This window comes from Eschrichtius robustus, chromosome 13 (assembly GCF_028021215.1).
Source record: "Eschrichtius robustus isolate mEscRob2 chromosome 13, mEscRob2.pri, whole genome shotgun sequence".
NCBI lineage: Eukaryota > Metazoa > Chordata > Mammalia > Artiodactyla > Eschrichtiidae > Eschrichtius > Eschrichtius robustus.
The window spans coordinates 47,246,919-47,273,648 of NC_090836.1; the positions used below are offsets into that span (position 1 = coordinate 47,246,919).

Below are 26,730 nucleotides of genomic sequence, written 5' to 3' on the forward strand. Positions count from 1 at the left end.
TAATACCAGTCTTTCTACTCATTCTGAGTTAAGATGAACTAATGAGTCTTTAGTAATTAAAAAAATTTTTTTTAATTTACTTGGCTGCGCTGGGTCTGCGAACTCGTAGTTGCAGTATGTGGCATCCAGTTCCCTGAACAGGGAATGAACTGGGGTCCCCTACATTGGGAGCGCAGTCAGCCACTGGACCACCAGAGGAGTCCCAAGTCTTTAGTAATTTTGTATTCAGGAGTTTTAATTGACCAGTCACTGTTTTCCAAAAAGACTGAATACATAGTAAACAGAAGCTGAGATGAGGAATTTTACACAATAGTCTTTAATATTTTTTCTTAAAAAATTAGAAAAGAGAAAGAAATGAAAGGCATTTCAGTGTGTTGACTGTATTATACAATGTTTTATATAAATCAAAAAAAAAAAAAAGACTGTGGCTATGGAGAAAACAATGTTATATAGGTAGTGCAAAGGAAGGAAAATTTTCATAACTCACGGAAAGCACCAGCCTGATAGCTTGCTTCTCAGTGTTTCTCAAAAGATAGAATGTAAACCAGAATGACTGTTTTGTTAGGTTGGTTGTAAAACCAGGCAAAAGAAATCTGACACTTCAGAATCTATCACACGAAATCAAATACAGAAGAAATGAAACCTTTAAAATTAAACTTAAGTGTCTGGAGATATAGAGAGTCCAAGTGTTTTGACAAGTACAAAAGGTTTTATGCTGGTGAAGTTGGTTATTTTTTCTAAATTACTTAGAAAATTGTTCTGAGGGAATAAGTTAGGAGCTACAATTGCCAACAGTTGTAAAAAATACTCTACTAGGCCCTAATATTGTAACGTGGTCACTCGTATCTTTTGAACTAAAGTTTTAGTAGGTGTAGATGCCCATTTTAAAATGATTTTTTAAAAGACAAGCAGCGGGGTGTGGCCTGACCAATAAAAATATCAGTAAGCAAAATTAGGGAGTGACTGAATACACACTTCAGGTATAATTGACTTAAGTGTCTAAGACTTAAGAACAAAACCCTCATTCACCTAGAAATATGGAGGCTGAATCTGGTGAACTGACATCAAAGTCTTGGGCATATTACTGCTCACTTACCTCTATATATGGCAACTGGTAGAAGTGAGTACCTATATCAGAAATCTTAGAATTATAATATTAAATTTTACAAATTAATCTGCAATCCACTTATATCCTCCCATTATTGCTCCTTCTAGGAACCTGAATATTCTCCTTTGATGGTCTCAGGAATCTTTTCAACATAATTATTTTTCAAGAAAAGAAAATTTTGCTTTGAGCATTAAGACACATACACAGTTCTGCTATATTTATTAAACGGCTCTTGAAGTATTTGATTCTGGGTTGAAGGGAGAAGATATCCACATTGGTAAAAAGGGAGTTGTTATCTTCAGAAGTCTTTTTGTAAATCTAAAATAGAATAGATTTTTATCAAGGATAGTAAAGGAAAACAAAACAAAGCCCATTTATTTCACATCCTGATTTGCTTAATGCTTCCATTAAATTCACATCATGCATGAAGATTTGCTTTCACATTTGCTGAAGCCCACATTATAGGCTGAGCTAGTACAGAACAAGAATACAAAGGACTTAACATGACCAGTTGGAATGGCAGCTTCAATGAGGCTTTCGAAGTTCAGAGTCATCACTGTTCATTCAACAAGCACATATTTGAGTGGCTACTATGAGTAGAGCATTATCTTAGGCACTACTTTTTAACCACCAAACATTTTATTAAAAAATGAAGTGGAAAGGGAGTTTGTATTTTTATAACACTGCCAGTTTTCTATGGTATCCATCAATCTCTTGAATAATATTCGCTGTTGATTTTTTTCCTTTTGGCTTACACACATGCTCAGGTGTCTCCTATTCAAAGAACTCTTCCTTTGACACTGCTATCCTCCTAGCACCTCCTCGTTCTTATATCCAACAGGATTTTATCAGTTCCCTACTGCATTTGACACTTGATAATCTCCTTGAAACTTTCCTTTCCCTTGGCTTCTGTGACACTTTTACTTAGATCTTTCAACTTCCAAAAAATCATTACCAAGTTTCAAGGATGGCTCCAGCATTTGCATTTTTTGGAGCTCTCCAATTCTACTGTCCTAATACTAATAGCTCAATTGATCTCTTGGGGTCTAGTCTATCCCCTGCTTCTCCCCAGATATACTGTTGCTAGAGTTATCTTTCTATTATAGATAAAACTACAAATCACGGCACTCCCTTTCTCAAAAACCTTAATAGCTTCCCTGTCCCATTTGAATTAAGCTCAAACTCCCAAGACTAGAATTCGAGGCCATCTATACTCTGGCTTCAGTCTGCTTCTTCGGATTTCTCTCCCATCACTTCCTGACGCATCTTTTACCAGATAAGCTGTACTACTTGATGGCCTCTAGAGTGACTTGATGCTTTCCTGCTTCTATGCCTTTGTTCCTGCTGTTCCTTCAAGAATGAACAACCTGTCTCCTTTTTCCACTCCTGTACCTTTATCTCATCAAATCTCTGCTTGCGGAAATCCTACTCATACCTCAAGGTATGATATGTTAGCACTGGGGATTAGAATTCATACAGCAGCTCACTGAAATAGAGTTCAAATGCCACCCTTTTCATATAAAATCTTCTCAGGTTCTCTCAATCAGATGAGATCTCTTAGCATTTTGTACTTCTTTGTTTTGTACCAGTTAGTACTCCTTAAGGGCAGGGGAGCCATGATGTGGAATTCATCTTTGTATAATTCATTTTTGTTTCCCTCATAGTACCTGACACATAGAAGGTGTTAAAATGAGTATGTGCTGAATTGAATGAAGGGACCTCAGTTTTCAAAATACTAAGGATAGTGAGATAAACTAGTAACTTTTTTTGAGAGGGCAAAGACTACAGCTCTAAAAATTGTTCACTTGCTGGATGTTTTAAACTACCTGTACTAAGACCTAAATAGCTATAAGGGAAAGGTATAGAATCTTACCACTCTTCTTGAGAAGTTCTCCTTTTCGAGATTTATCCAGGTTTTCAAGAAACTGCTCAAAAACTTTTACAAAAGGAGCTAGACTGGTCTTCTTGTAATCTAAATTGTGAAGACCATGAATTATAATTAGCATTTTGGCAGCAAGAATAACATGAAAGTATAAGTTTCTTGTAAAAATTCTCTAAATAGTGCTGTCCAATAGAAATATAATAAGAAAGTATAATTTAAAACATTCTAGTAGCCATATTAAAAAGGTGAAATTAATTTTAATAATGTATTTTATTTAACCCAGTGTATCTAAAATATCATTTCAACATGTGATAAAGATTGAAATATTTTACATTCTTTCACACTGTCTTTGAAATCTAGTATTTTGTACTTAAAGTACATCTCAATTTAGATACTATATTATCATTGGAAATACTTGATCTAGATTTAAATTATAAACTATATAAAAAAGTAAGCTCATATAACTAATTTTCCCAAACATACTTAAAAGTTTTCCAATAATTGAATCGATTATCAGTTTTTAAGTTTAAATTAATTAAAATTAAAAAAAATCTGTGGCTAATAGCCACGTGTGGCTAATGTATTAGACAGTGCTGCTCTAAAACATCCAAACCACGCGTACACAGCTACTCTAGCAGTCCGTCATAGCATCATCTACTGCTATGTGTTAAGTCCCATAAAACATTCCTTTCTTTAGAAATTGTGGCTTCAATAATAAATAGTTTTACCAACAGAGCAAAACATTAAAAATGTGAAGTCAGGGCCATGCCTTCCGGAAACAATCAGAAGTTGATAGTCATATGCATTAAGTACAGGTATTCTTTGATCTATAAAACAGTCTTAAAAATGTACATAAAATTTTGAATACAGAATCTTAATCATCCATTTAATTAAACAATCTATAATTAATACCCAAAGAAGGCAAAAACCTAATTGCAGTCAAAATGAGATTTGGATTTTGTCTGCATGGAATTAAGAGTCCTCATGATAGTTTACTGGAAAGAGTAAAAAAAAGAAACTAGGGACTTCGCCCTTGGTCCAGTGGTTAAGTCTCCACGCTTCCACTGCAGGGGGTGTAGATTCGATCCCTGGTCGGGGAACTAAGATCCGGCATGCCATGTGGCCAAAAAATTAAACAAACAAAAAATCTTAAAACAAAAAACAAAACAAAAAAAAGAAACTATACTTAAAAATTTTTTTAGTAAATGTTATCTGACTTACTTGGGACTGGAAAAGGAATCTTTATGAGAGTATTAAGGATGAATATCTCAATTGTGGCAATTATGAAAGTAGATTATAATTTTGTTCTAAATGTTTAATATATAAATTTTCTTAAGATAAATAAACTTATACCAAAGAAACAATTTAGTTTGGGTTCAACCACATTGTACTTTGAACCTTTAATTCAAGATTGTAAGCTCCTTGGATGTAGGCCTCTATATTTGTTTCACCATTGTGGAATATATAATAAGCTCTCCATATAATTATTAAACAAATATTTACAAATTAAACAAATATTTACAACTGCCTATTATACAATATATTGAGTACTATGCTAAATTATAAAAAAGTATAAAGTATAAGCCATACTACTTGGTCTCAAGAAGTTTTTATTTTTAAAAATTTATTTATTTATTTATTTGGGCCATGCTGTGTGGCTTGCAGGATCTTAGTTCCCTGACCAGGGATGGAACCCGGGGCCCAGTGGAAGTTCCGAGTCCTAACCACTGGACTGCCAGGGAATTCCCTCAAGAAGTTTTGGAATGAACTGGAAAAACAACTCCTATATGTAGTGATAGAAAACAATATATAATTAAAGGCCAAACAGGCATATGGATAATTATGAGTCCAAAGAATTGACCAGGGCTTCCCTGGTGGCGCAGTGGTTGAGAATCCACCTGCCAATGCAGGGTACACGGGTTCAAGCCCTGGTCCAGGAACATCCCACGTGTTGCAGAGCAACAAAGCCTGTGCGCCACAACTACTGAGCCTGCGCTCTAGAGCCTGCGAGCCACAACTACTGAACCCGCGTGCCACAACTACTGAAGCCCACGCGCCTAGAGCCTGTGCTCCGCAACAAGAGAAGCCACCGCAATGAGAAGCCTGTGCACCTCTACAAAGAGTAGCCCCTGCTCGCCGCAGCTAGAGAAACACCGCACGCAGCAACAAAGACCCCACACAGCCAAAAATAAATAAATAAAATAAATTAATTTAAAAAAAAGAAAAAGAAAAAAAGAATTGACCGATCAAAGTTGACTGAGGTGGCTATGAACTGGGTCTTAGAAAAAAGATTTAATTAGAGAGGAGAGTGGAGAACAGTCCAGGTTTGAGAAGTAGAAGGGAAGGAGCAAATGGTACTAATCTGAAAATGGACAAAAGCTTAGAATCACAGAAACTAAAGAAATAATAAGGAACTTACATATCACCTATTCCAGCCTCCCACCACCTCTAAAGCATCCCTGATTTACTGATGGCTATTAGCCTTTATGAATACTTGAAATGATAGGCAGTGCAGTTTATGTTTGAACACTTGTATTTATTATAAAGCTTCTCCTTATAGGGAGCCAAAACTTGCTAGCTTAAAACCTCTGAACAAAGGAAAAGGATGTCCACAAAGAGATAATATTAAATTTAAAAATTTGTGTTACAGTAATATATGCACTTCGTTAAAAAAAGTAAAATAGTCCTAACAGGTTTATAGTGGAAAAAAATAGCAGCCCCCTGCCCTAATTCTGACCTCTCCATCTTCTTGAATGGCAACTACTTTTTTCTTTCCTAGCATTCACTTCTAAAAATGAATACTTCCATTGTTACTTAGAAATCTAAGGCCATTCTTCCTAGCTCTACGGCTTTTTTGTTGGGGAGGGATAGTAGGAAGGGGTCTGAAAGCTCCTAAGATCTTCTCTTAATTCTCAGTGTTAAACTTCAAAATGATGTGCCTTGGTGTAGGCACATCATTCTTATTATGCTGAGCCCTTTCAACAAAGGGCTCATTTCTGGATGTTGTCCTATATAATTTTGACAATTTTTTCCTGTTTTATTTATTCTTTTTCTGTCAGATATTAGACCTCCTGAACCAGTCTTTAATTTTAGACCTCCTGAACCGGTCTTTAATATTATCTTTTTCCTCCTTAAAAAAACAACTAACTTGTCTTTTTTGTATTACTTTCTGGGAAATCTCAACTTTTCTTTTCCAGCCCTTCCATTGAATTTTTTATTCAAATGGTGATTTTTTTGATTTTTAAGACCTCTTTCTTGTTCTCTGAGTGTTTCTTTTTCATAGCATTCTGGTCTTGTTTCATGGATACACTATCTTCTCTTATTCTCTGAGGATATCGGTTTTTTTTTTAATATAAATTTATTTTTATTTTTGGCTGTGTTGGGTCTTCGTTGCTGTGCACGGGCCATAGGTGCGCAGGGCCCTAGGTGCGCAGGCTTCAATAGATGTGGCACACGGGCTCAGCAGCCGTGGCCCGCAGGCTCTAGAGCACAGGCTCAGTAGTTGTGGCGCATGGGCTTAGTTGCTCCATGGCATGTGGGGTCTTCCCGGACCAGGGCTCGACTCTGCGTCCCCTGCACTGGCAGGCGGATTCTTAACCACCGTGCCGCCAGGGAAGCCCGGATATCAGTTTTTTAAAAAAAGGTTTCCTTTGTTCCTTGCATTGTCTGTTTTCCCTGAGTTCATTTTTCCAGTTTATTATTGTCCAGTTTATTTATGTTGGAGACTTTTTTCCAATATTTTAAACAGAATGCTTGTAATCATTCTACAAATAATGATGGTGGAATGTACTTGTTCACGTATTATGTTAGAGCTAGAATATATAAGTGATATTCGAACTTGGATTCTGAAAGAAGGGTAGCAACATTTGACTAAAAAGGTCAGAGATGAGAGATCTGCACTGCCCATTACAGTAGTCACTAGCCACATGAGGCTATTTAAATTAAAGTTAAGTGAAATTAAAAATCCAGTTTCTCACATTTCAAGTGCTCAAAAGCCACATATGGCTAGTGATTACCATTTGGGCCATGCATAACATTTCCATCATCACAGAAAGTGCTATTGGACTCTACTGCTATAGTGTCTCTTGGGTACTGGTATAAGAAGATTTGACTTTCACTAACAGGAAGTTTTATATTCCCAGCTCCTTCAAATTCTTGAATATACAATTCAATCACAGTTTAGACATGTATTTAACAGAACACTCATTAGATATAAAAACAAAGTAGAGAACAAAATATTGCATATATAGTAGTTGTTAAATAAATAGTTGTTGAATATAAGACTGTGAGATTCACTACTGGGCATATACCCAGAGAAAACCATAATTCAAAAAGACACATGCACCCCAATGTTCATTGCAGCGCTATTTACAATAGCCAGGTCATGGAAGCAACCTAAATGCCCATCGACAGATGAATGGATAAAGAAGACGTGGTACATATATACAATGGAATATTACTCAGCCATAAAAGGAATGAAATTGGGTCATTTGTAGAGACGTGGATGGATCTAGAGACTGTCATACAGAGTGAAGTAAGTCAGAAAGAGAAAAATATCGTATATTAATGCATATATGTGGAACCTAGAAAAATGGTACAGATGAACTGGTGTGCAGGGCAGAAATAGAGACACAGATGTAGAGAACAAACGTATGCACACCAAGGGGGGGAAGTGGTGGAGGGTGGTGGTGGTGGTGGTGGGATGAACTGGGAGATTGGGATTGACATGTATACACTAAATATGTATAAAATGGATAACTAATAAGAACCCGCTGTATAAAAAAAAAAGACTGTGAGATTCAAACAACTATCAAAACCAACTGACAATTTAATCTTACAGTATAGATCCTGGCATTCAGATGTTACTTGTGAATATCTGTTGACTCAAATTGGATTCAACAGCACCATTTGGGCAACTGATGAAGGACAGAAACATTGCTATAATATTATTTGTTACTGAGCTGGTTTCAGGATAAACATTGATCTATTCTGGTCTGAATCCAAGGTGAGTTAATTACTGGAGTCACAGAAAGATGTCTATATAAAAAGATTATGTTAAAGTGAGACTTCAATATATTAACCTACCTCTGGTTCTATGTTTGATATCAGATTCAGCTCTGTTCTCTTTTTCTTCTTCTTTAGTGGAAATAACATCCAATTCATGGCAAATGGAACTACAGATAGTAGAATAAGATAATTTTAAAGTTGGTTCTTGGTCAACATTACCCAGTGTATGAAAGCACATGAATCTCACAAGATTTTCTGTGAAAAAATTATGTGGCCAACTAAATTTGGGATATTCTAAAAACTATAATCTCTTCTTGGAGTTTTCCATGCACATTAGCATATTAAAGACCAGGAAATTTTGCAGTAAAGAACTTTTAATCTGCTTAAGTCAGTATTTCCCAAACTTATTTGAACTCTTTTTTTGCATAATAGCAGCTGAAAAACTTGTGTTCTATGGAACTCACTAGGAAATGTTGCTCTGCTAGGGCATCATCATACAGCCTCAGAGAAGCTGCCTCTCTTGAAGGGATCTAATCCAACATACGTCACATTTAGAACAACAATCACAAACAAAAAAGGAGTGATCAGTGATCTGGAACATACCTTATGGTTGGAACAGTAAATGGATCAAACTGATCCACTTTCTGTAAATCAATAGGCACAGAAATGCGACCTGTGAGAACCAAAAGTTATAAACTGAAGACTGTGGAATACAAATCATTATAAGCTGTCTCCTACGAGTTATTTTTGGCTAAAATTTTAATCTAAGGCTTAGAAAGAGGGTTAGACTTGTCTGTTAAGAACAATATTTAAGCACATTAGGTGTGTCTTTTATTTCTCTTAACAAAACACCAAAAAATAGATGTGAAAGACTGTTGAGCTATTACCTAGTTGCTGTTATTTCTACTTTTATTTCTATCTTCCTCTTCCCTATATCCTCCTCTATTTAAGTACAGAACAGTCTCAAATTTAGAGTCCTCAAAATGGAACAGAATAGATGGAAATAGTTCATTTCATTTCCTTGAGTTATTTGCTGAAACTGAAAAGACACCTATGTGTTGGCAGGTCTGAAAAGGGGCTGTATAAATGTATACACTACAGAGTCACTGTAGATTATTAAAGGAAACAAGGCAATTTGGGAGTATTTAAAAAAAAAAATTATTTATGGGACTTCCCTGGTGGCGCAGTGGTTAAGAATCCGCCTGTCAGTGCAGGGGACACGGGTTCAAGCCCTGGTCCAGGAAGATCCCACATGCCGTGGAGCAACTAAGCCCATGCGCCACAAGTACTGAGCCTGTGCTCTAGAGCCCACGAGCCACAACTACTGAAGCCCCCGCACCTAGAGCCCATGCTCTGCAACAAGGGAAGCCACCGCAATGAGAAGCCTGCGCACCGCAATGAAGAGTAGCCCCCTCTCGCAGCAACTAGAGAAAGCCGCGTGCAGCAACGAAGACCCAATGCAACCAAAAATAAATAAAATAAAATAAATAAATTTAGTGCTCGCTTCGGCAGCACATATACTAAAAATGGAACGATACGGAGAAGATTAGCATGGCCCCTGCGCAAAGATGATATGCAAATTCGTGAAGCGTTCCATATTTTTAGACGCAGACGTAGAGAATGGACTTGAGGACACGGGGAGGGGGAAGGGGAAGCTGGGATGAAGTGAGAGAGTGGCAAGGACATACGTACACTAGCAAATGTAAAATAGATAGCTAGTGGGAAGCAGCCACATAGCACAGGGAGATCAGCTCGTGCTTTGTGACCACCTAGAGGGGTGGGATAGGGAGGATGGGAGGGAGACGCAAGAGGGAAGAGATATGGGGATATATGTATATGTATAGCTGACTCACTTTGTTATAAAGCAGAAACTAACACACCATTGTAGAGCAATTATACTCCAATAAAGATGTTAAAAAAAATAATAATTAATTTAAAAAATTATTTATTTATTTGGCTGCACCAGGTCTTAGTTGTGGCACGTGGGATCTTCGATCTTCATTGTGGCATGCGGGATCTTTAGTTGCAGTATGTGGACTCTTAGTTGTGGCATGTGGGATCTAGTTCCCTGACCAAGGATCAAACCCAGGCCCCCTACATTGGGAGCGTGGAGTCTTAACCGCTGGACCACCAGGGAAGTCCCAATTTGGGAGTATTGAATATATGACAGACACTTTTCTAAGCACTTTACATTTTAGATCTTCACCATAACCCACTGAGGTAGGTACTATTATTATCTCCATTTTACAAATGCTAAAACCAAGAGTAATTTGCTTAACATCCCACAGCAAGTGGCAGAGTTGGATTGTTGACACTAAAGAGGACTAGATACTTCTTTAACTGTGTCCCCTGTTTGGATGGGGCAAAGTTTATGCCAATATAGCCACTGCCATATTTATTTTAAAGTCAGTTTCAGTCCATCAAATCTTATCTAAGAGAAATGTGCAAGAGACAAGATAAATCTATTGAAAAAGAACTGAGGGAGGCAGCATAGTGGAAAAAGCATGGAACTTTCAGTGTTAAGAACTGAACTCTATTACTAGCTCTGACACAATCTGTCTGTTGCTGGCTGCACTGCGAGGCTTGCAGGATCTTAGTTCCCTGACCAGGGATCGAACCCGGGCCCCATGAGTGAAAGCGCCAAGTCCTAACCACTGGACCACCAGGGTATTCCCCACAATTTGTTTTAAGGCTGTGGACAAGTCACTTTAATCTCTTGCGCCACTGTTTTCTCATCTGTACAATGAGAGCTGTTGTTCTGTGATTTCTAAGTTCCTCTCCAACTCTACTTCTAACACTGAACCTCAGAAACCCAACTAAAAATTATTTACATAGTGGAAACTCATCAGGCAGCTACTAATCAACAATTGAAAAGTAAGTGAACTCGGGCATTAGCTGACAGAACAATTCTTCAACCTTTACTATTTCAGACATTCACACCCAGTGATATGCTTTCTAAAACAAAAAATAACTTTGATTTTTCTTTTATTTTCCTTACTTTCTTCACATAGTACCTGTTTTAGGATGAACACTAAAAGGGCTCTTCAGTAAATGATTGATTCCTTTGCTAACATTGATATCCAGTCGTGGAAAACAGTACTGGAGCATGATCTCCCACTCAAGCCAGGGTCCACATTTGTCATTTTTGCTGTTATTCTAAAAGTAGATGCAAGTCCAGCATGAGGATCAGTAGGAATTTTTGAGGATTTCTTCCAAGTGGTTAAAAAGTGGTCGTCAACCAGCTTTAACTTAGTAAGCAAAACAATCAGAATTTAATTAAAAATTGCATTATTGTATTTGTAATACAGATTTCAATGGAATATACCTGACATCTGCTGGCTGCTTTCTTCAAATGCTCCCAGCGCTGAAGTGAATTGTGATGCTTTTGGAAGCTTTGTTGAAGTTCATCATGCATTGGTGATGGGTCATTAAGGAACACACTCATTTAGGGCACATCAACGAACAACTTATTTTCAGTATATATTACCACAAGGATATCTAAAGTTCACATAGAAAGTAATTATTGTTTTCTAAAATGCAAATATTAAACACATATCCTTAGAGAAATTCCCCTGTTAAACTATATTAGATATAACAAAGAATGCCAAAATAACTGTAAAGTGTAAGGTAAAACTGGTCCCTGGTCTGTACATATTTTGAGGATGATCCCACATCCTTTAAGTAGTCATTAATTTTAGGAGGATCAACTTCCAAAATGAGGAAATCTATTTACAAAACGGCCTCACTTCTTATTGTATTCCAGACTAGAGATTAAAAAACGCAGAAACACAGGAGATGTTTTGTGTAAAAACATTAGACTTATAAGCATATGAGAATATGTAGGCAGAACACATTTATAATATCATAGATCAATACAAGTAGCTCACACAGAAATAGTCTTGGGAAAGGATATTTTCAGGAACAAGGGCTAAAATCTTATCCCAGCTTTCTTTATTCTCAAGAATATCTTGATCAACCAAGGCATAGTCTTCAAAGTATTTTTTTATTATGTTTATAGATTTTCTGTAGGAATAACAATAACAAAGTCCCAACACTATTAGCAACACATATGCCACATGGCTTTTGTCCACTTGGAAGGCTTGTACTTGTTTTCACTGAATTTCTAAAACTTAACTAGGTAAAATTGGAATTACACCTCTTCACAGGGTTATAAGAATTAAATGAGACACTCTAAGGGGAAAGAACCTAGCACAGTACTTGGTTTAGACTAGATATTCAAGAAATGTTTACTTTTTAAACTCCACAATTTAGAAGGTAATAGCATCATAAGTATGTAACAAGGGTGGAAAGCAACCAAGTCAGGACAGCGTAATACTACATCAGTAGTAGGATGTGGGATACAGTCTACAGTTTCTACTCTGAATTGCTTCCTTTAACATCTCAACACTTATGTAGTGCTTAGCAGTTTGAAAATAGACTTCACATCTACTGTTTATTTATTTACCCTCGCCCCCTGCAGCAGAAGCGCAGTCTTAACCACTGGACCACCAGGGAAGTCCCTCTACTGTTTCATTTTATCTTTGCCACAACTCTGTGAGATAGATGGAGCAGACATTGTTCTCCCTATACTGATAAGAAACAGAGGCTCTAATATTTATCAAGGTTGTATTAAACTGGCAGAATAGGGATTCTTACTCCTAATGCAAATCCTCTTTCCATTATCCTGGAGAAGTAGTGAATTCAGTGGAATCAGGCAGACCAGGGCATGAATCCTGAATTTAATAATTACTTGTGTGAAGCCAAGCAAATTATACGATCTCTCCAAATCTCACTTCTCTCATCTGTAAATGGAGATACCATCATGTATCTAATGAGGTTGTTGTGAAGACCAATAAGAATATTTGTGAAGCACCTATCATGAATACTGGAGCGTATAAAATGGACACTCAATTAACTCTAGCTATGATTATTGTAAAATGCTACCCCAGCAGAGAAAATTGATCAGGTAATTCTAAAAGCACATGCAGGTAAATCAGACACAACTTAAACTTCATGGAGTCTTTTCCAACAGACCTGACAAAAGGATGAATTTTTTCACTTAGGTGAACTTTCTTTTTAACATCTTGACCACCCTGAAAAACAAACCATCAAAAAAACACTTCGTGTATATTATGTAACATAAATGAAATAATTAAAACTTTCTTTAACGTGTTCTAAAGATATTGATTAAATTCTGTCAAAGTATAGAACCTTGGATGCCATTTTATATAGTCTCAATACCTGTAACTTTCTGGGTTAACTTTACTTGACATACTTGAACCAGAAAAGTAAACTAATCTTCCTTATGCCACAAAGGAGGATGCTTAACAGCAAAATATGGATCATCTTAAAAAATGGAGCTACTATGATTTTAATTGATCTACTGGTAAAATCATCTACTCTGAAATACGAATTCTTAAAAGATAGTTTAATTTTGTTACTGAACATACCAGGCTTGGTAATATCTAGCAAACAAAGAAATGTAAATATCATTAAGAAGACCTTACCTTTACAACACTCAAATATTCAACTATCCCAGAACGTACTGCAGAGGACAGTTTTCTAACTGATTCATCACAGACCCAGCAATGAACACCTCTCCTTCCAGAATATACCCAGAGACGATGTTTAAATCCAAAGTCCTCTGAAGAGGGGAGAAATGATAGGTTTTAAAACAAATCTATGAATTCCTGGTTCTTGCTTACTTCTTTAGCTTCATTTTTTTAACTTGTTATCCACATGTACTCATCTTAACTATATTACAGTTGACCCTTGAACAAAGTGGGGATTGGGGTGCCAACCCTCCCCAGTTGAAAATCCATGTATAACTTATAGTGGGCCCTCCATAGAAACAGTTCCTCTGCATCAGTTCCTCTGTGTTTGTGACTCCACATCTGCAGATTTAACCAACTACAGATCATATAGTACTGTAGTATTTACTATTGAAAAAAAATCTGTATAAGTGGACATGCGCTGTTCAAACCCATGTTGTTCAAGGGTCAACTGTACGTTATTTGTATTGGGTTGGCCAAAAAGTTCGTTCGGGTCTTTCGTAACCGCTTACAGAAAACCCGAACGAACTTTTTGGCCCACCCAATAGTTCCCCATGCCGCCCATGCTCTTGCCTTCAGTTCTTTACCTATCTTGGTCTCTCTGCTAAGAATGTCTTCATGCCTCAGTACTTCCATTTCTCTCCCTGACCAATTGCCACTTATCTCTAAAGACCCAGTCTAGGGATATAAAGAGAGTTAATAAATTTAAAGTGTTTGGAACAGTGCCTGGTACATCATAAGCCCCCTATATAAGAGTTAGCTATTATTATTATCATTATCATCCTCATCATCACCTCTTCTAGGAAGCCTTTTCTCATCTAATCTCTTCCCATTCCTGTATGCACTCCTGCTGTTCTATATCCCCATAGCATCCTGTGCATATTAATGCATATGTAATCCTGAATTTTCTTGTTTCCTCCTTAGACTGCATAACCTACCTGAGGTAAGAATCGTTATCTTTCATAGTTCCCTCATCTAGCACAGTACCTAGCTTGCAAGAGTTGCTCAATAGATGATTGAATTGGGAAAAAATTAAATGATTTGATCAATAGCTTTATCAAAGTCTTAACTACAACTTTATTCTAATCTTTTATTTTCCCTACCATATGTTTCAAAGAAACATGTTAGGAATTTATGAGATTTGATTATAAAATGGTATAGATAGGTTAATATTCAGGGGAAAACAGATTCTCGCGTTTGACCCCACTCAGATACTGTTAATACTTGCCCTTCAATGCTCGGTCGATGATGTGTATGGCCATCGTCATGAGGGTCCAGCACTTAGAACATATGTCTGCAGAACTGGAGCAGAATCATCATTACTCATTGTCAGTGATACCACCCACCTACCAGCAAAACATGTGGAACTCACCTACAACATCTCCTCACATCGTCGTAGTCTGTCATGTCAATGTCAAACACCAGTTCTTTTTCTTGAGCCTGGAAAGCTCCCAGCTTCACTGTATTGTGTTGATTGGGCTACAAGTACAAAATAACAATCAGTTTCTATAAGAGCTGCCATACATGCTTATTTTCTACCTACACAGAAAAAGTGGCCAAAGAGAAGTGAAGAAACCATATAATGCCAAGTCTATGTCAGTTGAAGCTCACTGATTTGATCCTATACATCCAGAATTGATGACAGTGTAACTTTCATCTACTTAAAACAAGATGTGATAAATACATGTTACCATATTTTTTTTCTACTTCTATTGAGATATAATTGATATATGACATTGTATAATAAACATTTGTTGATCAACAGAAATCATAACAAAGAGTTTTAGGTTTCTGATAAGGAAAAGTACATACAAATAATTAATGCCCTACTGCAAGGTATTTTAAGGACCTTTAATTGTTACTGGACATGTAAGTAACAGAAATGTATTTAAAATTTTTCAATAATTCAAAAAGATCTCTCAATTAGTCTGGTTCAAGCTGTAAGTAATCTCCTTTGAGGCAATGGACTACCTGGTAAAGAAGGTGGACTGAATACAAATACTTATTTGGCTTCCACTAAACCTGTGCAAAAATAAAATTTTTTTTTTTTTTTAAAGAAAGGCACAAGTCTTTTATTTATTCATTTACTTTTTAATTCTTATTGAAGTATAGTTGATTTAAAATGTTGTTAGTTTCTGCTGTACAGCAAAGTGAATCGGTTTTACATATACATATATCCACTTTTTTAAAAAAAAATTATTTATTTTATTTATTTTTGGCTGTGTTGGGTCTTCATTGCTGCGTGAGGGCTTTCTCTAGCTGTGGCAAGTGGGGGCTACTCTTCGTTGCAGTCCGCAGGCTTCTCATTGTGGTGGCTTCTCTCGTTGTGGAGCATGGGCTCTAGGCACGTAGGCTTCAGTAGTTGTGGCACACGGGCTTAGTAGTTGTGGCTCACGGGCTCTAGAGCACAGGCTCAGTAGTTGTGGCGCATGGGCTTAGTTGCTCCGTGGCATGTGGGATCTTCCCGGACCAGGGATTGAACCCGTGTCCCCTGCATTGTCAGGCGAATTTTCAACCACTGCACCACCATGAAAGCCCCTATCCACTCTTTTTTATCTATTTTTTTTTTTTTTGGCATGCAGGATCTTAGTTCCCTGACCAGGGATGGAACTTGAGCCCCCTGCAGTGGAAGTGCAGAGTCTTAACCACTGGGCCGCCAGGGAAGTCCCTATCCACTCTTTAGATTCTTTTCCTATGTAGGTCATTACAGAGTATTGAGTAGAGTTCCCTGTGCTATACAGTAGGTCCTTATTAGTTATCTATTTTATATATAGTAGTGCGTATATGTCAATCCCAATCTCCCAATTTATCCCTCCCCCCTCCTTTCCCCCCTGGTAACCGTAAGTTTGTTTTCTACATCTATGACTCTATTTATTTTTTCTTTTCTGGCTGCGCCCCGCGGCATGTGGAATCTTAGTTCCCCAACCAGGGATCAAACCCACACCCACTGCGTTGGAAGCGTGCAGTCTTAACCACTGGACCACCAGTGAAGTCCCTGTGATTGTATTTCTGTTTTGTAAATAAGTTCATTGGCGTAAGTCTTTTAAAAAAGAACCAGAGAGGGGCCTGGTGCTGACCCGAGCAGCCCCTTTCCCTGCCTGACCTGCATGACCAGGCCCCTCCCCAGGAGGCACAGCTGGCTGAGGGACGGGCACTGGGTACCTCAGGGTGAGCAAAGGCCACGGGGCTAGGGGCACAGCCTGTACTCCCACCCTGAAGTTCCCCAACTGCACCTTTGTTGAATTGTGGTAGCTAGGAGGATATTGGGGTGAAGGATGATGTCTTGGCAGCTGAAGCTGGGGCAAGAACCCTGGGCTCGGGTAAGGAGAGCAGGGGGAAGAAAATATTCTGGTCTTAAGGCCAGCTCTGTCCTCCGTAGGCTCTGGCTTCCTGCCCTGGCTTTCCTCTGATGCTATAAATTTTCTGGTTCCCCTGGATCTGGGGACAGTGTTGCCTTCCATGTCTAGAGAAACTGTTGTAACCAACCTTTTCTAACACAATAAAGAGGTGTCCTGGGAAAAAAAAAAAAAAAGAACCAGCGAGGAGACAATACTACCACAATTTTTATAAGGAGAACCAAAAAACTGAATCTTCAGCTCTCAGTAAAGAAGGATAAGAAGGAACCCAATTTACACCTCAGAATCCCCAAAAGTCTCAGGAATAGGTGACAACAGGTATCTCTGGAGCTGAGATTAAAAAACAAGAGGATTGATTTAAAATCTACTTATGAAGCAGTTAGTTCCCCATTGTGCTACACTTACTCTGTGGAGCTAGGTGACTGTGCTTCTATTTCCCTGGCAAAGATACCTGAATTATTATCTGCAGAGCATAAAACAGAGGGTCTCTGGACTAAGGAGGGGACAACAGGCACAGCTGAAGAAGGATGTGTTGTACAGATATTCAGAGGATTAATCAGACCTTTACATGGGGAATGCTGAGACCCAGCCATCTCCTCTGTACCCTTCCACTAACACCCCAGGCAGGAGATGGGAAGATTCCTTTCTGAAGACTCTGTCCAAGTGTGTCAGGCACTGTTATTAGGCTCTAGGAATAGATCAGTGATCAACTGGCGTTTTCATACTAGCAAAGATCGAGAGAAATTGACATCAGAGATTTGCGCCAATAAAACAGCCCAGTCAGATCACTCTGTAGTAAAGAAATCTCAGCCATGTACACAGAGTTTCCAGTCAGCCTTTTAGTACTCTATTCTTAAATATAAGCAACAAGCAAGAAGCTACCAGACATATGAGGAAAACCTCTGATATGAAAGAATGGAAAAAAACAGAAAAAATGCAACTTTAGAGAGAAGAGCCTGTGGAACAGAAGAAAATTTAAAAATCATTGATATCCTCAGTGAAAGAAGATGTATCAATGAAAAAAGTACAGGATGCGCTAAAAAAAGTTCTTGGAAATGAAAACATAATAGTAGAAATGAAAAACTTTTAAGGAAATTCCCCAGAAAGTAGAGAAAAAGGAGACTAAAAAATAGGAAGAAATAAATAGAATTAGAAGACCAGTCTAAGACATAAAATCTGCCTTTAGGATTTCTAGAGACCAGAGAAAATAGGTAGGAAAAACTATATTAAAAATAAAAAGGGTCAGACCAGAGGGCAGACAGCAGAAGCAAGAACTACAATCCTGCAGCCTGTGGAATAAAAACCACATTCACAGAAGGACAAGATGAAAAGGCAGAGGGCTATGTATCAGATGAAGGAACAACATAAAACCCCAGAAAAACAATTAAATGAAGTGGAGATAGGCAACATTCCAGAAAAAGAATTCAGAATAATGATAGTGAAGATGATCCAGGACGTCGGAAAAAGAATGGAGGCAAAGATCGAGAAGATGCAAGAAATGTTTAACAAAGACCTAGAAGAATTAAAGAACAAACAAACAGAGATAAACAATACAATAACTGAAATGAAAAATACACTAGAAGGAATCAATAGCAGAATAACTGAGGCCGAAGAACGGATAAGTGACTTGGAAGACAGAATGGTGGAATTCACTGCTGCGGAACAGAATAAAGAAAAAAGAATGAAAAGAAATGAAGACAGCCTAAGAGACCTCTGGGACAACATTAAACGCAACAACATTCGCATTATAGGGGTCCCAGAAGGAGAAAAGAGAGAGGAAGGACCCGAGAAAATGTTTGAAGAGATTATAGTCGAAAACTTCCCTAACATGGGAAAGGAAATAGCCACCCAAGTCCAGGAAGCACAGAGATAAACCCAAGGAGAAACACGCCGAGACACATAGTAATCAAATTGGCAAAAATTAAAGACAAAGAAAAATTACTGAAAGCAGCAAGGGAAAAACGACAAATAACATACAAGGGAACTCCCATAAGGTTAACAGCTGATTTCTCAGCAGAAACTCTACAAGCCAGAGGGAGTGGCATGACATATTTAAAGTAATGAAAGGGAAAAACCTACAACCAAGATTACTCTACCCGGCAAGGATCTCATCCAGATTCGATGGAAAAATAAAAAGCTTTCCAGACAAGCAAAAGCTAAGAGAATTCAGCACCACCAAACCAGCTCTACAACAAATGCTAAAGGAGCTTCTCTATGTGGGAAACACAAGAGAAGAAAAGGACTTACAAAAACAAACCCAAAACAATTAAGAAAATTGTAATAGGAACATACAGATCGATAATTACCTTAAACTTGAATGGATTAAATGCTCCAACCAAAGGACACAGGCTTGCTGAATGGATACAAAAACAAGACCCATACGTATGCTGTCTACAGGAGACCCACTTCAGACCTAGGGACACATACAGACTGAAAGTGAGGGGATGGAAAAAGATATTCCATGCAAATGGAAATCAAAAGAAAGCTGGAGTAGCAATACTCATATCAGATAAAATAGACTTTAAAATAAAGACTGTTACAAGAGATAAGGAAGGACACTACATAATGATCAAGGGATCAATCCAAGAAGAAGATATAACAATTATAAATATATATGCACCCAACATAGGAGTACCTCAGTACATAAGGCAACTGCTAACAGCTATAAAAGAGAAAATCAACAGTAACACAATAATAGTGGGGGACTTTAACACCTCACTTGCACCAATGGACAGATATCCAAACAGAAAATTAATAAGGAAACACAAGCTTTAAATGACACAATAGACCAGATAGATTTAATTGGTATTTATAGGACAGTCCATCCAAAAACAGCAGATTACACTTTTTTCTCAAGTGCGTACAGAACATTCTCCAGGATAGATCACATCTTGGGTCACAAATCAAGCCTCAGTAAATTTAAGAAAATTGAAATCATATCAAGCATCTTTTCTGACCACAACGCTATGAGACTAGATATCAATTACAGGGAAAAAAATGTAAAAAACACAAACACATGGAGTCTAAACAATACGTTACTAAATAACCAAGAGATCACTGAAGAAATCAAAGAGGAGATCAAAAAATACCTAGAGACAAATGACAATGAAAACACGACGATCCAAAACCTATGGGATGCAGCAAAAGCAGTTCTAAGAGGGAAGTTTATAGCAATACAATCCTACCTCAAGAAACAACAAACATCTCAAATAAACAATCTAGGCCAACCAGAAACATCCCAACAGTCAATAATAACACAGTAATAATTTTAAAAGTTCATAACACTTGAGAGTGTGCAAAGTACTTTTATTAGCTCCTCTGATCTTTATAACATTCCTTTTAGATAAGTATGGCAAGTGTTACTGTCTTTAATTTACAAGTGATGATGATCAGATTAAATGACTTGTCTAAAGACGTGAATAATACTCTGTGCTTATTGTAAGTGAACACAATTTTGTACTTTAATGAACAGTGTAGAGTGAAATATGGTTATTTGGTTCACTTCACATTCTGCCGTAGAGGCGGCAATTTCCAAAATGTTGATTTTCAATCTTATCTTTACTGTCTTATCATTCACACACACACAAAAAAGTGCCATTTGGTTCCTCGGAAGTTAATAGGACACTCACATAAATCCTTTGGAAAGAGGATGGTGTAAAGCCAACTACACTGGTGTGCACCATCAATGCACCTCACTCAAAATTATCATCAATTATTCACGAATTCTAAGCCAGCTAAGCATTTATGCTAAGATATAGAGTCTTTAAAAATTTTCCACTTATTAACAAGCAGTGTCAAATATGACAGCAGGTGTTTACTGAAGCTACTGAAGAGATGAGTTTGAAGTGAGTCACCTAAAGTTTCCTGTTATAGATACCATGTGATCTTCTTCCCAGTTTTTGTAAAGAAAAAAAAAGTGCTTTCTGTCATCACTCTTTCTGCCTCAAACAACTGACCCCCAAACACTCAATGGTAATAGTAACAGTAATAGTATTTTACAACTCGAAATGGTATATACAGAATAAAGCATTTCTATTAAAGGCTATATTTCAGAATATGCTTTGCTACTATTGCTTTAAAAATGTTGGTTTCAAAAAAAAAAAAAAAGTTGGTTTCTTTGTCATAATCCAACAAGAAGCCTGTTTTGGGGATTTTGAACAAGGGCAGTTTTACAGCAAGGTTCTAATAACCATTTAGGCAAATGTTTGCTTCGAATATGCCACATTCATTGATTTACAGGGATATCTATTAACAGACCTTATATACTACTGATATATTATAAATATTGTATGTATCCAATACTAATAAAGCAATATTTTTAAAGTTTCAAAAAAAAAAAAAAGAAACAACAAACATCTCAAACATCTCAAATAAACAATCTAACCTTACACCTAAAGGAACTAGAGAAAGAAGAACAAACAAAACCCAAAGTTAGTAGAAGGAAAGAAATCATAAAGATCAGAGCAGAAATAAATGAAATAGAAACAAAGAAAACAACAGCAAAGATCAGTAAAACTAAAAAATAAATTAAAAAAAAATAAGAAGGGTCAGAATGGCCATTATCAAAAAATCTAGAAACAATAAATGCTGGAAAGGGTGTGGTGAAAAGGGAAACCTCCTGCACTGTTGGTGGGAATGTAAACTGATACAACCACTATGGAAAACAGTATGGAGGTTCCTTAAAAAACTAAAAATAGAAGTACCATATGACCCTGCAATCCCACTACTGGGCATAAACCCTGAGAAAACCGTAATTCAAAAAGAGACATGTACTACAATGTTCATTGCAGCACTATTTAGAATAGCCAGGACATGGAACCAACCTAAATGTCCATTGATAGATGAATGGATAAAGAAGATGTGCACATATACAAAATGGAATATTACTCAGCCATAAAAAGAAACGAAATTGAGTTATTTGTAGTGAGGTGGATGGACCTAGAGTCTGTCATACAGAGTGAAGTAAGTCAGAAAGAGAAAAACAAATACCATATGCTAAAGCATATATATGGAATCTAAAAAAAAAAAAAAAATTGGTAGTGATGAACCTAGTTGCAGGGCAGGAATAAAGATGTAAACATAGAGAATGGACTTGAGGACATGGGGTGGGAGGGGGAAGCTGGGGCAAAGTGAGAGTAGCACTGACATATACACTACCGAATGTAAAATAGTTAGCTAGTGGGAAGCAGCAGCATAGCTCAGAGAGATCAGCTTGGTGCTTTGCGATGACCTAGAGGGGTGGGATAGGGAGGATGGGAGGGAGGCTCAAGAGGGAGGGGATATGGGGACATATGTATGCATATGGCTGATTCACTTTGTTGTAAAACAGAAACTAACACAATATGGTGAAGCAATTATACTCCAATAAAGATCTATTAAAGAAAAAAAAAAAAAAAGGAAAATTTCCCAGGATTGAAGGATACGAGCTCATGATCATATGGGTCCATCAGGTATCTAGCACAATAGTTGAAAAAAGATGTACACCAACGTACACCATTAGGGACAGAGGGGATAGATAGAAAATCCTAAGAGTGGGGCTTCCCTGGTGGTGCAGTGGTTAAGAATCCGCCTGCCAATGCAGGGGACACGTGTTCGAGCCCTGGTGCGGGAAGATCCCACATGCCGTGGAGCAACTAAGCCTGTGCGCCACAACTACGGAGCCTGTGCTCCAGAGCTCGCGAGCCACAACTACCAAGCCCACGTGCCACAACTACTGAAGCCCGCGTGCCTAGAGCCCGTGCTCCGCAACAAGAGAAGCCACCTCAACGAGAAGCCCGCGCACCACAATCAAGAGTAGACCCCGCTCACCGCAACTAGAGAAAGCCCGCGCACAGCAACGAAGACCCAACGCAGCTAAAAATAAATAAAATAGATACAACATTAAAGAAATAAAAATTGTTTTTTTTTTTAAAAAAAGAATATCCTAAGAGCTTCCAGGTCCAACACAATGGAACAGGAATCAGAATGGCATTAGTCTTCTTAACAGCAACATTTGGAAGCTCGAAGATAATGTAGCAATGTCTTCAAAATTCTGAGGGAAAATGATTTACAAACTCAATCATTAGTTAAGCATAAAGACAGAATGAAGACATTTTCCAGATACAGAAGGTATGAAATATTTTGTCTTCCATGCACCTTTTCTTAGGAAGCTCCTGGAGGATGTGCTCCACCAAAACAAGGGAGTAAACCAAAAAGAGAACATACGATCTAGGCAACAAGGATCACAGGAGAGAGGTGAAAGGAAACCAGGGTGATTACAAGATCATATTTACCCGTCAGGCTTAGAGAGGAATCAATCCAGATTGGAGTTAAGAAGGCTGCAGGAGAAATTTCTTCAGGATGAAACTGACAAAATACTTGATGGATCTGAATACATTGGGAGATTTATATAATTGGCAGTTTGGGGTTGAATTAGTGACCTAATCCTAATTTTTAACAAACATGCTAAGAGCATGTGGCAATAGGAAGGTTCTCTGTGTGGTGAGGGTAGGGGGTGAGATTAAAAAAACCCTAAACCCTCATCTGCCAGAGTGGAAGGTCAGTAGATAATGCTTAAAATGGAAAAATAGAAGAAATATAATCATGTTATTTAGAGACAAGGAGGCAAATACCTTAACAATCAGCAAAAAGAAAATGCTTGCCTCTGGGGAGCAAAAAATAGGGGGAAAAATAGGAGACCTTAAAAAAAAAAAAAGCCTAATTAATAGTAGTTGATTCTGTAAACTACATGCATCTATAACTGATAAAAATCACAAACAAAACACACAAAAAAGGTGTATAGGTGCCTCTGTCTTGGTCCAATTAAAAAAATGACACTTCCCCCCCCCACTTCTGTGCTAGGGAGAAGGAGTAGAGTGACAACTTGACCCTTCTATAGAGACTTGTTTTAATCTCCACCTCTGAAGAGGAGTAAACTGTTCCAAAGCATTTTCCCTGCCTGCCTTATCTTACCTCTTCTTCTCCCCTTCCCCTGTGATTTAGAGTCAGAAAGCCTGGATTCAGGTCCCATCTCCCTCATTTAGAAATTGTGTGACCTAGGGCAAATTATCGAAGTTCTCCTTTGTAAAAAGAATAATGAGGACTGATATGAAACACAAGTTATACAACATATGAAAAAGCTCCATACAAAAGCTATTCTTTCATGTGTATATTTTCCCCACCATGTGTGTATTTTTAAGGAGAGGAAGAAGGGCAATTTTGGTATGTTCATTCATTCAACAGATACTTACTGTGTACTCTCTGCCTAGCAGTATTCTAGGCACTTAGAATGTATCAGTGAGGTGAGCGGGTAGGAGGAATGGCAGGCTGCAGAGGCCTCACTGAGTAAGGACTTGAAGGAGGTGAGGGAATGAACCAAGAAGATATTTGGGGAAATGGGTTCTAGGCAGTGCAAACTGCTTGAGCACAGGCCAGTGTGGCAGGTGAGGAGTGACTGAGCGGGAGAGAGGGGCTCTTACTCGGAGTGAAATGAGGAGCCACTGGAGAATGGTTTTGAGCAGAGGAATCATGACAATCTTACTTGTTTTAAAAGGATCCTTCTGGCTGCTGTGTTGAGAATAGAGTCTAGAGTCTACAGGAGCAAAGTGTTAGAAAGTTTTTACAGTAATTTAGATTAGAGATGGTGATGATGATGGTAGCAGCACTAGTAGCAGTGGTTGGATTTTAGATATTATTATGGTAGAGCTAAAGAGATTTCCCAGTGAAACAGATACAGGTGTGAGAGAAATAGAGAAATCAAGAATGAGTCTCTCCAATGCCCTCTGTGCTCAACCACGCTGACTTCCTAGTCTTTTAGCCAGATACTCTTTTTTTTGTCCTAGTGAGAATACAACCAATTCACTTCCAAACAATTTCCAGTCAGTAATGTAAAGCATCAAAGGACAATTTGTGGCTCTTCAACTAAAATAAGCTCTAAAAATTTATATCAAAATGCTAGGGCTTCCCTGGTGGCGCATTGGTTGAGAATCTGCCTGCCAATGCAGGGGACACGTGTTCGAGCCCTAGTCTGGGAAGATCCCACATGTCGCGGAGCAACTAGGCCCGTGAGCCAAAACTACTGAGCCTGCGCGTCTGGAGCCTGTGCTCTGCAACAAGAGAGGCTGCAATAGTGAGAGGCCCGTGCACCGCGATGAAGAGTGGCCCCCGCTTGCCGCAACTAGAGAAAGCCCTTGCACAGAAACGAAGACCCAACACAGCCAAAAATAAAATAAATAAATAAATAAAAAATGATAATTTAAAAATAAAAATAAATGCTAGGGGCACCAATCCATTCTTGGTTTAAAAAACAACAAACTACATAAAAAATCGATTTCTTACTCTGTGGGAATATACCGCGCCTATATCAATCTTGTACGGATTCATTTTCTGCATCTCCTTTTCCAGATCACTCTGGTTGTTGAAGGATTGGTAACGAATGTAAATATCATCTTTCAATGTGAAGGAAAATTCACGGTGTTGAAAGTAATTCTTTACCACTGCAAAATAAATGTACACCTTAAAAGTTAATTTGGTACTTTACCCAGCTCAGAGCATTAAAACATTAACCAATGAGAAGATATTTTTAATGAGTCCTCTGTGCTCAGCACTGTATTACATGTTAAAAAAAAAAAAAAAAAGAAGACAAGAATTAGTTCCTAATTTGAAGGGGTTTACCATCCCGCATCTAACAGGGAAAAGTAAAAATGAGGAAAAAGATGCAGAAATATTTTCAATATGTAATACCACCTCTCCTTCTTCGGTGGGCACTAGTAAATTCCTGGGAAGAGTTAAGTACCTCTCCTCTTTTAGGAGATAACCCCTCTGTCCCTGAGCAGATCACGCCTCTGCAGCTTCATGCTATGACCCGGTAACCGCCCTTGGCTGCAAATAAACACCGAATCGAAAGTGAGTCCGACCACTCGAGTCTGACCAAGAAGTGATAGGAGCAGCGGCTCTGCCTTACAATGCATAGCGTAGGCTGGTCATTCCAACCTCTCTCGGCCCATTTACACCTCAGAGGTGAGGGCTCAAGATAACGCACGACGGTGCCCGGCACAATGCCTGGCGCACAGGAGGCACTTCATATTGTCTTTCCAAGGTACCCTCCTGAAACCTCCTCACGTTCCCCTCCCAACCCACTACCCACCCCGCTCCCCGCCTCCATCACCTCCGCCATAGTTGAGCCAGCGATAGTACTGGGCATAGGGAAAGAGCCTCCGGTAATAAAGCTTAAGCAGCTCGGGCAGCTCTGCGGGGTCAAATGCCTCCATGGAGCGCGGAACTCAACCCAGGGAGGACTGCCGCGAGAAATGGCGGGAAGCACACAGCCGGAGCCCTCGCCACTGCGCAGGCGCATCGTGGCCGCGGCCGGCGATCTGCAGGGGCCACTGGGAATTGTAGTTCCCATTCGGAGGTCGGCCTGAGCGTGGGAGGCGCTCCCGGGGTCTCCGCCCGCCCGCTTCGACACTATCTCCACTACTCAGGTGGGCAGAAGGAGGCTGCGCCCGTTCCAGGGATATCTTCTGCCGAAAGGTGAGTCTTGGAGCATATAGATTTAGGTTATTAAGATGAGGTAAAAGAGATGTTCTCCGCTAACTTTATGACTGTTTTAGAAACAACACATTTAAACAATGTTAACCAATATCTTTTTTTTTAAGATTAAAAAAAAATTTATTTATTTATCTTTGGCTGAGTTGGGTCTTCGTTGCTGCGCATGGGCTTTCTCTAGTTGCGGGAATGGGGGCTACTCTTCGTTGCGGTGCGCGGGCTTCTCATTGCAGTGGTTTCTCTTGTGGAGCATGAGCTCTAGGCATGCAGGCTTCAGTAGTTGTGGTACATGGGCTCAGT

The 26,730-nt window shown here is 38.5% G+C and overlaps 1 protein-coding gene and 1 non-coding gene across 2 annotated transcripts; one reads left to right on the top strand and one right to left on the bottom strand.

Annotated features, from left to right (window-relative positions):
- Window positions 1–1,310: 1,310 nt before the first annotated feature.
- Window positions 1,311–26,203, bottom strand: PRIM1 (DNA primase subunit 1). The gene is made up of 13 exons (XM_068561669.1): window positions 26,051–26,203; window positions 25,222–25,379; window positions 14,922–15,028; window positions 14,778–14,851; window positions 13,505–13,641; window positions 13,032–13,090; window positions 11,911–12,020; window positions 11,323–11,414; window positions 11,012–11,153; window positions 8,601–8,670; window positions 8,076–8,164; window positions 2,982–3,080; window positions 1,311–1,426 (listed from the first exon to the last, which is right to left on the bottom strand). The coding sequence occupies exons 1-13, from the start codon at window positions 26,151–26,153 to the stop codon at window positions 1,407–1,409; spliced, it is 1,260 nt and encodes a 419-aa protein (XP_068417770.1). The 5' UTR covers window positions 26,154–26,203; the 3' UTR covers window positions 1,311–1,406.
- LOC137776032 (U6 spliceosomal RNA) lies at window positions 9,494–9,600 on the top strand. The gene has a single exon (XR_011076154.1). It is a non-coding gene; the product is annotated as a U6 spliceosomal RNA (small nuclear RNA).
- Window positions 26,204–26,730: the final 527 nt, after the last annotated feature.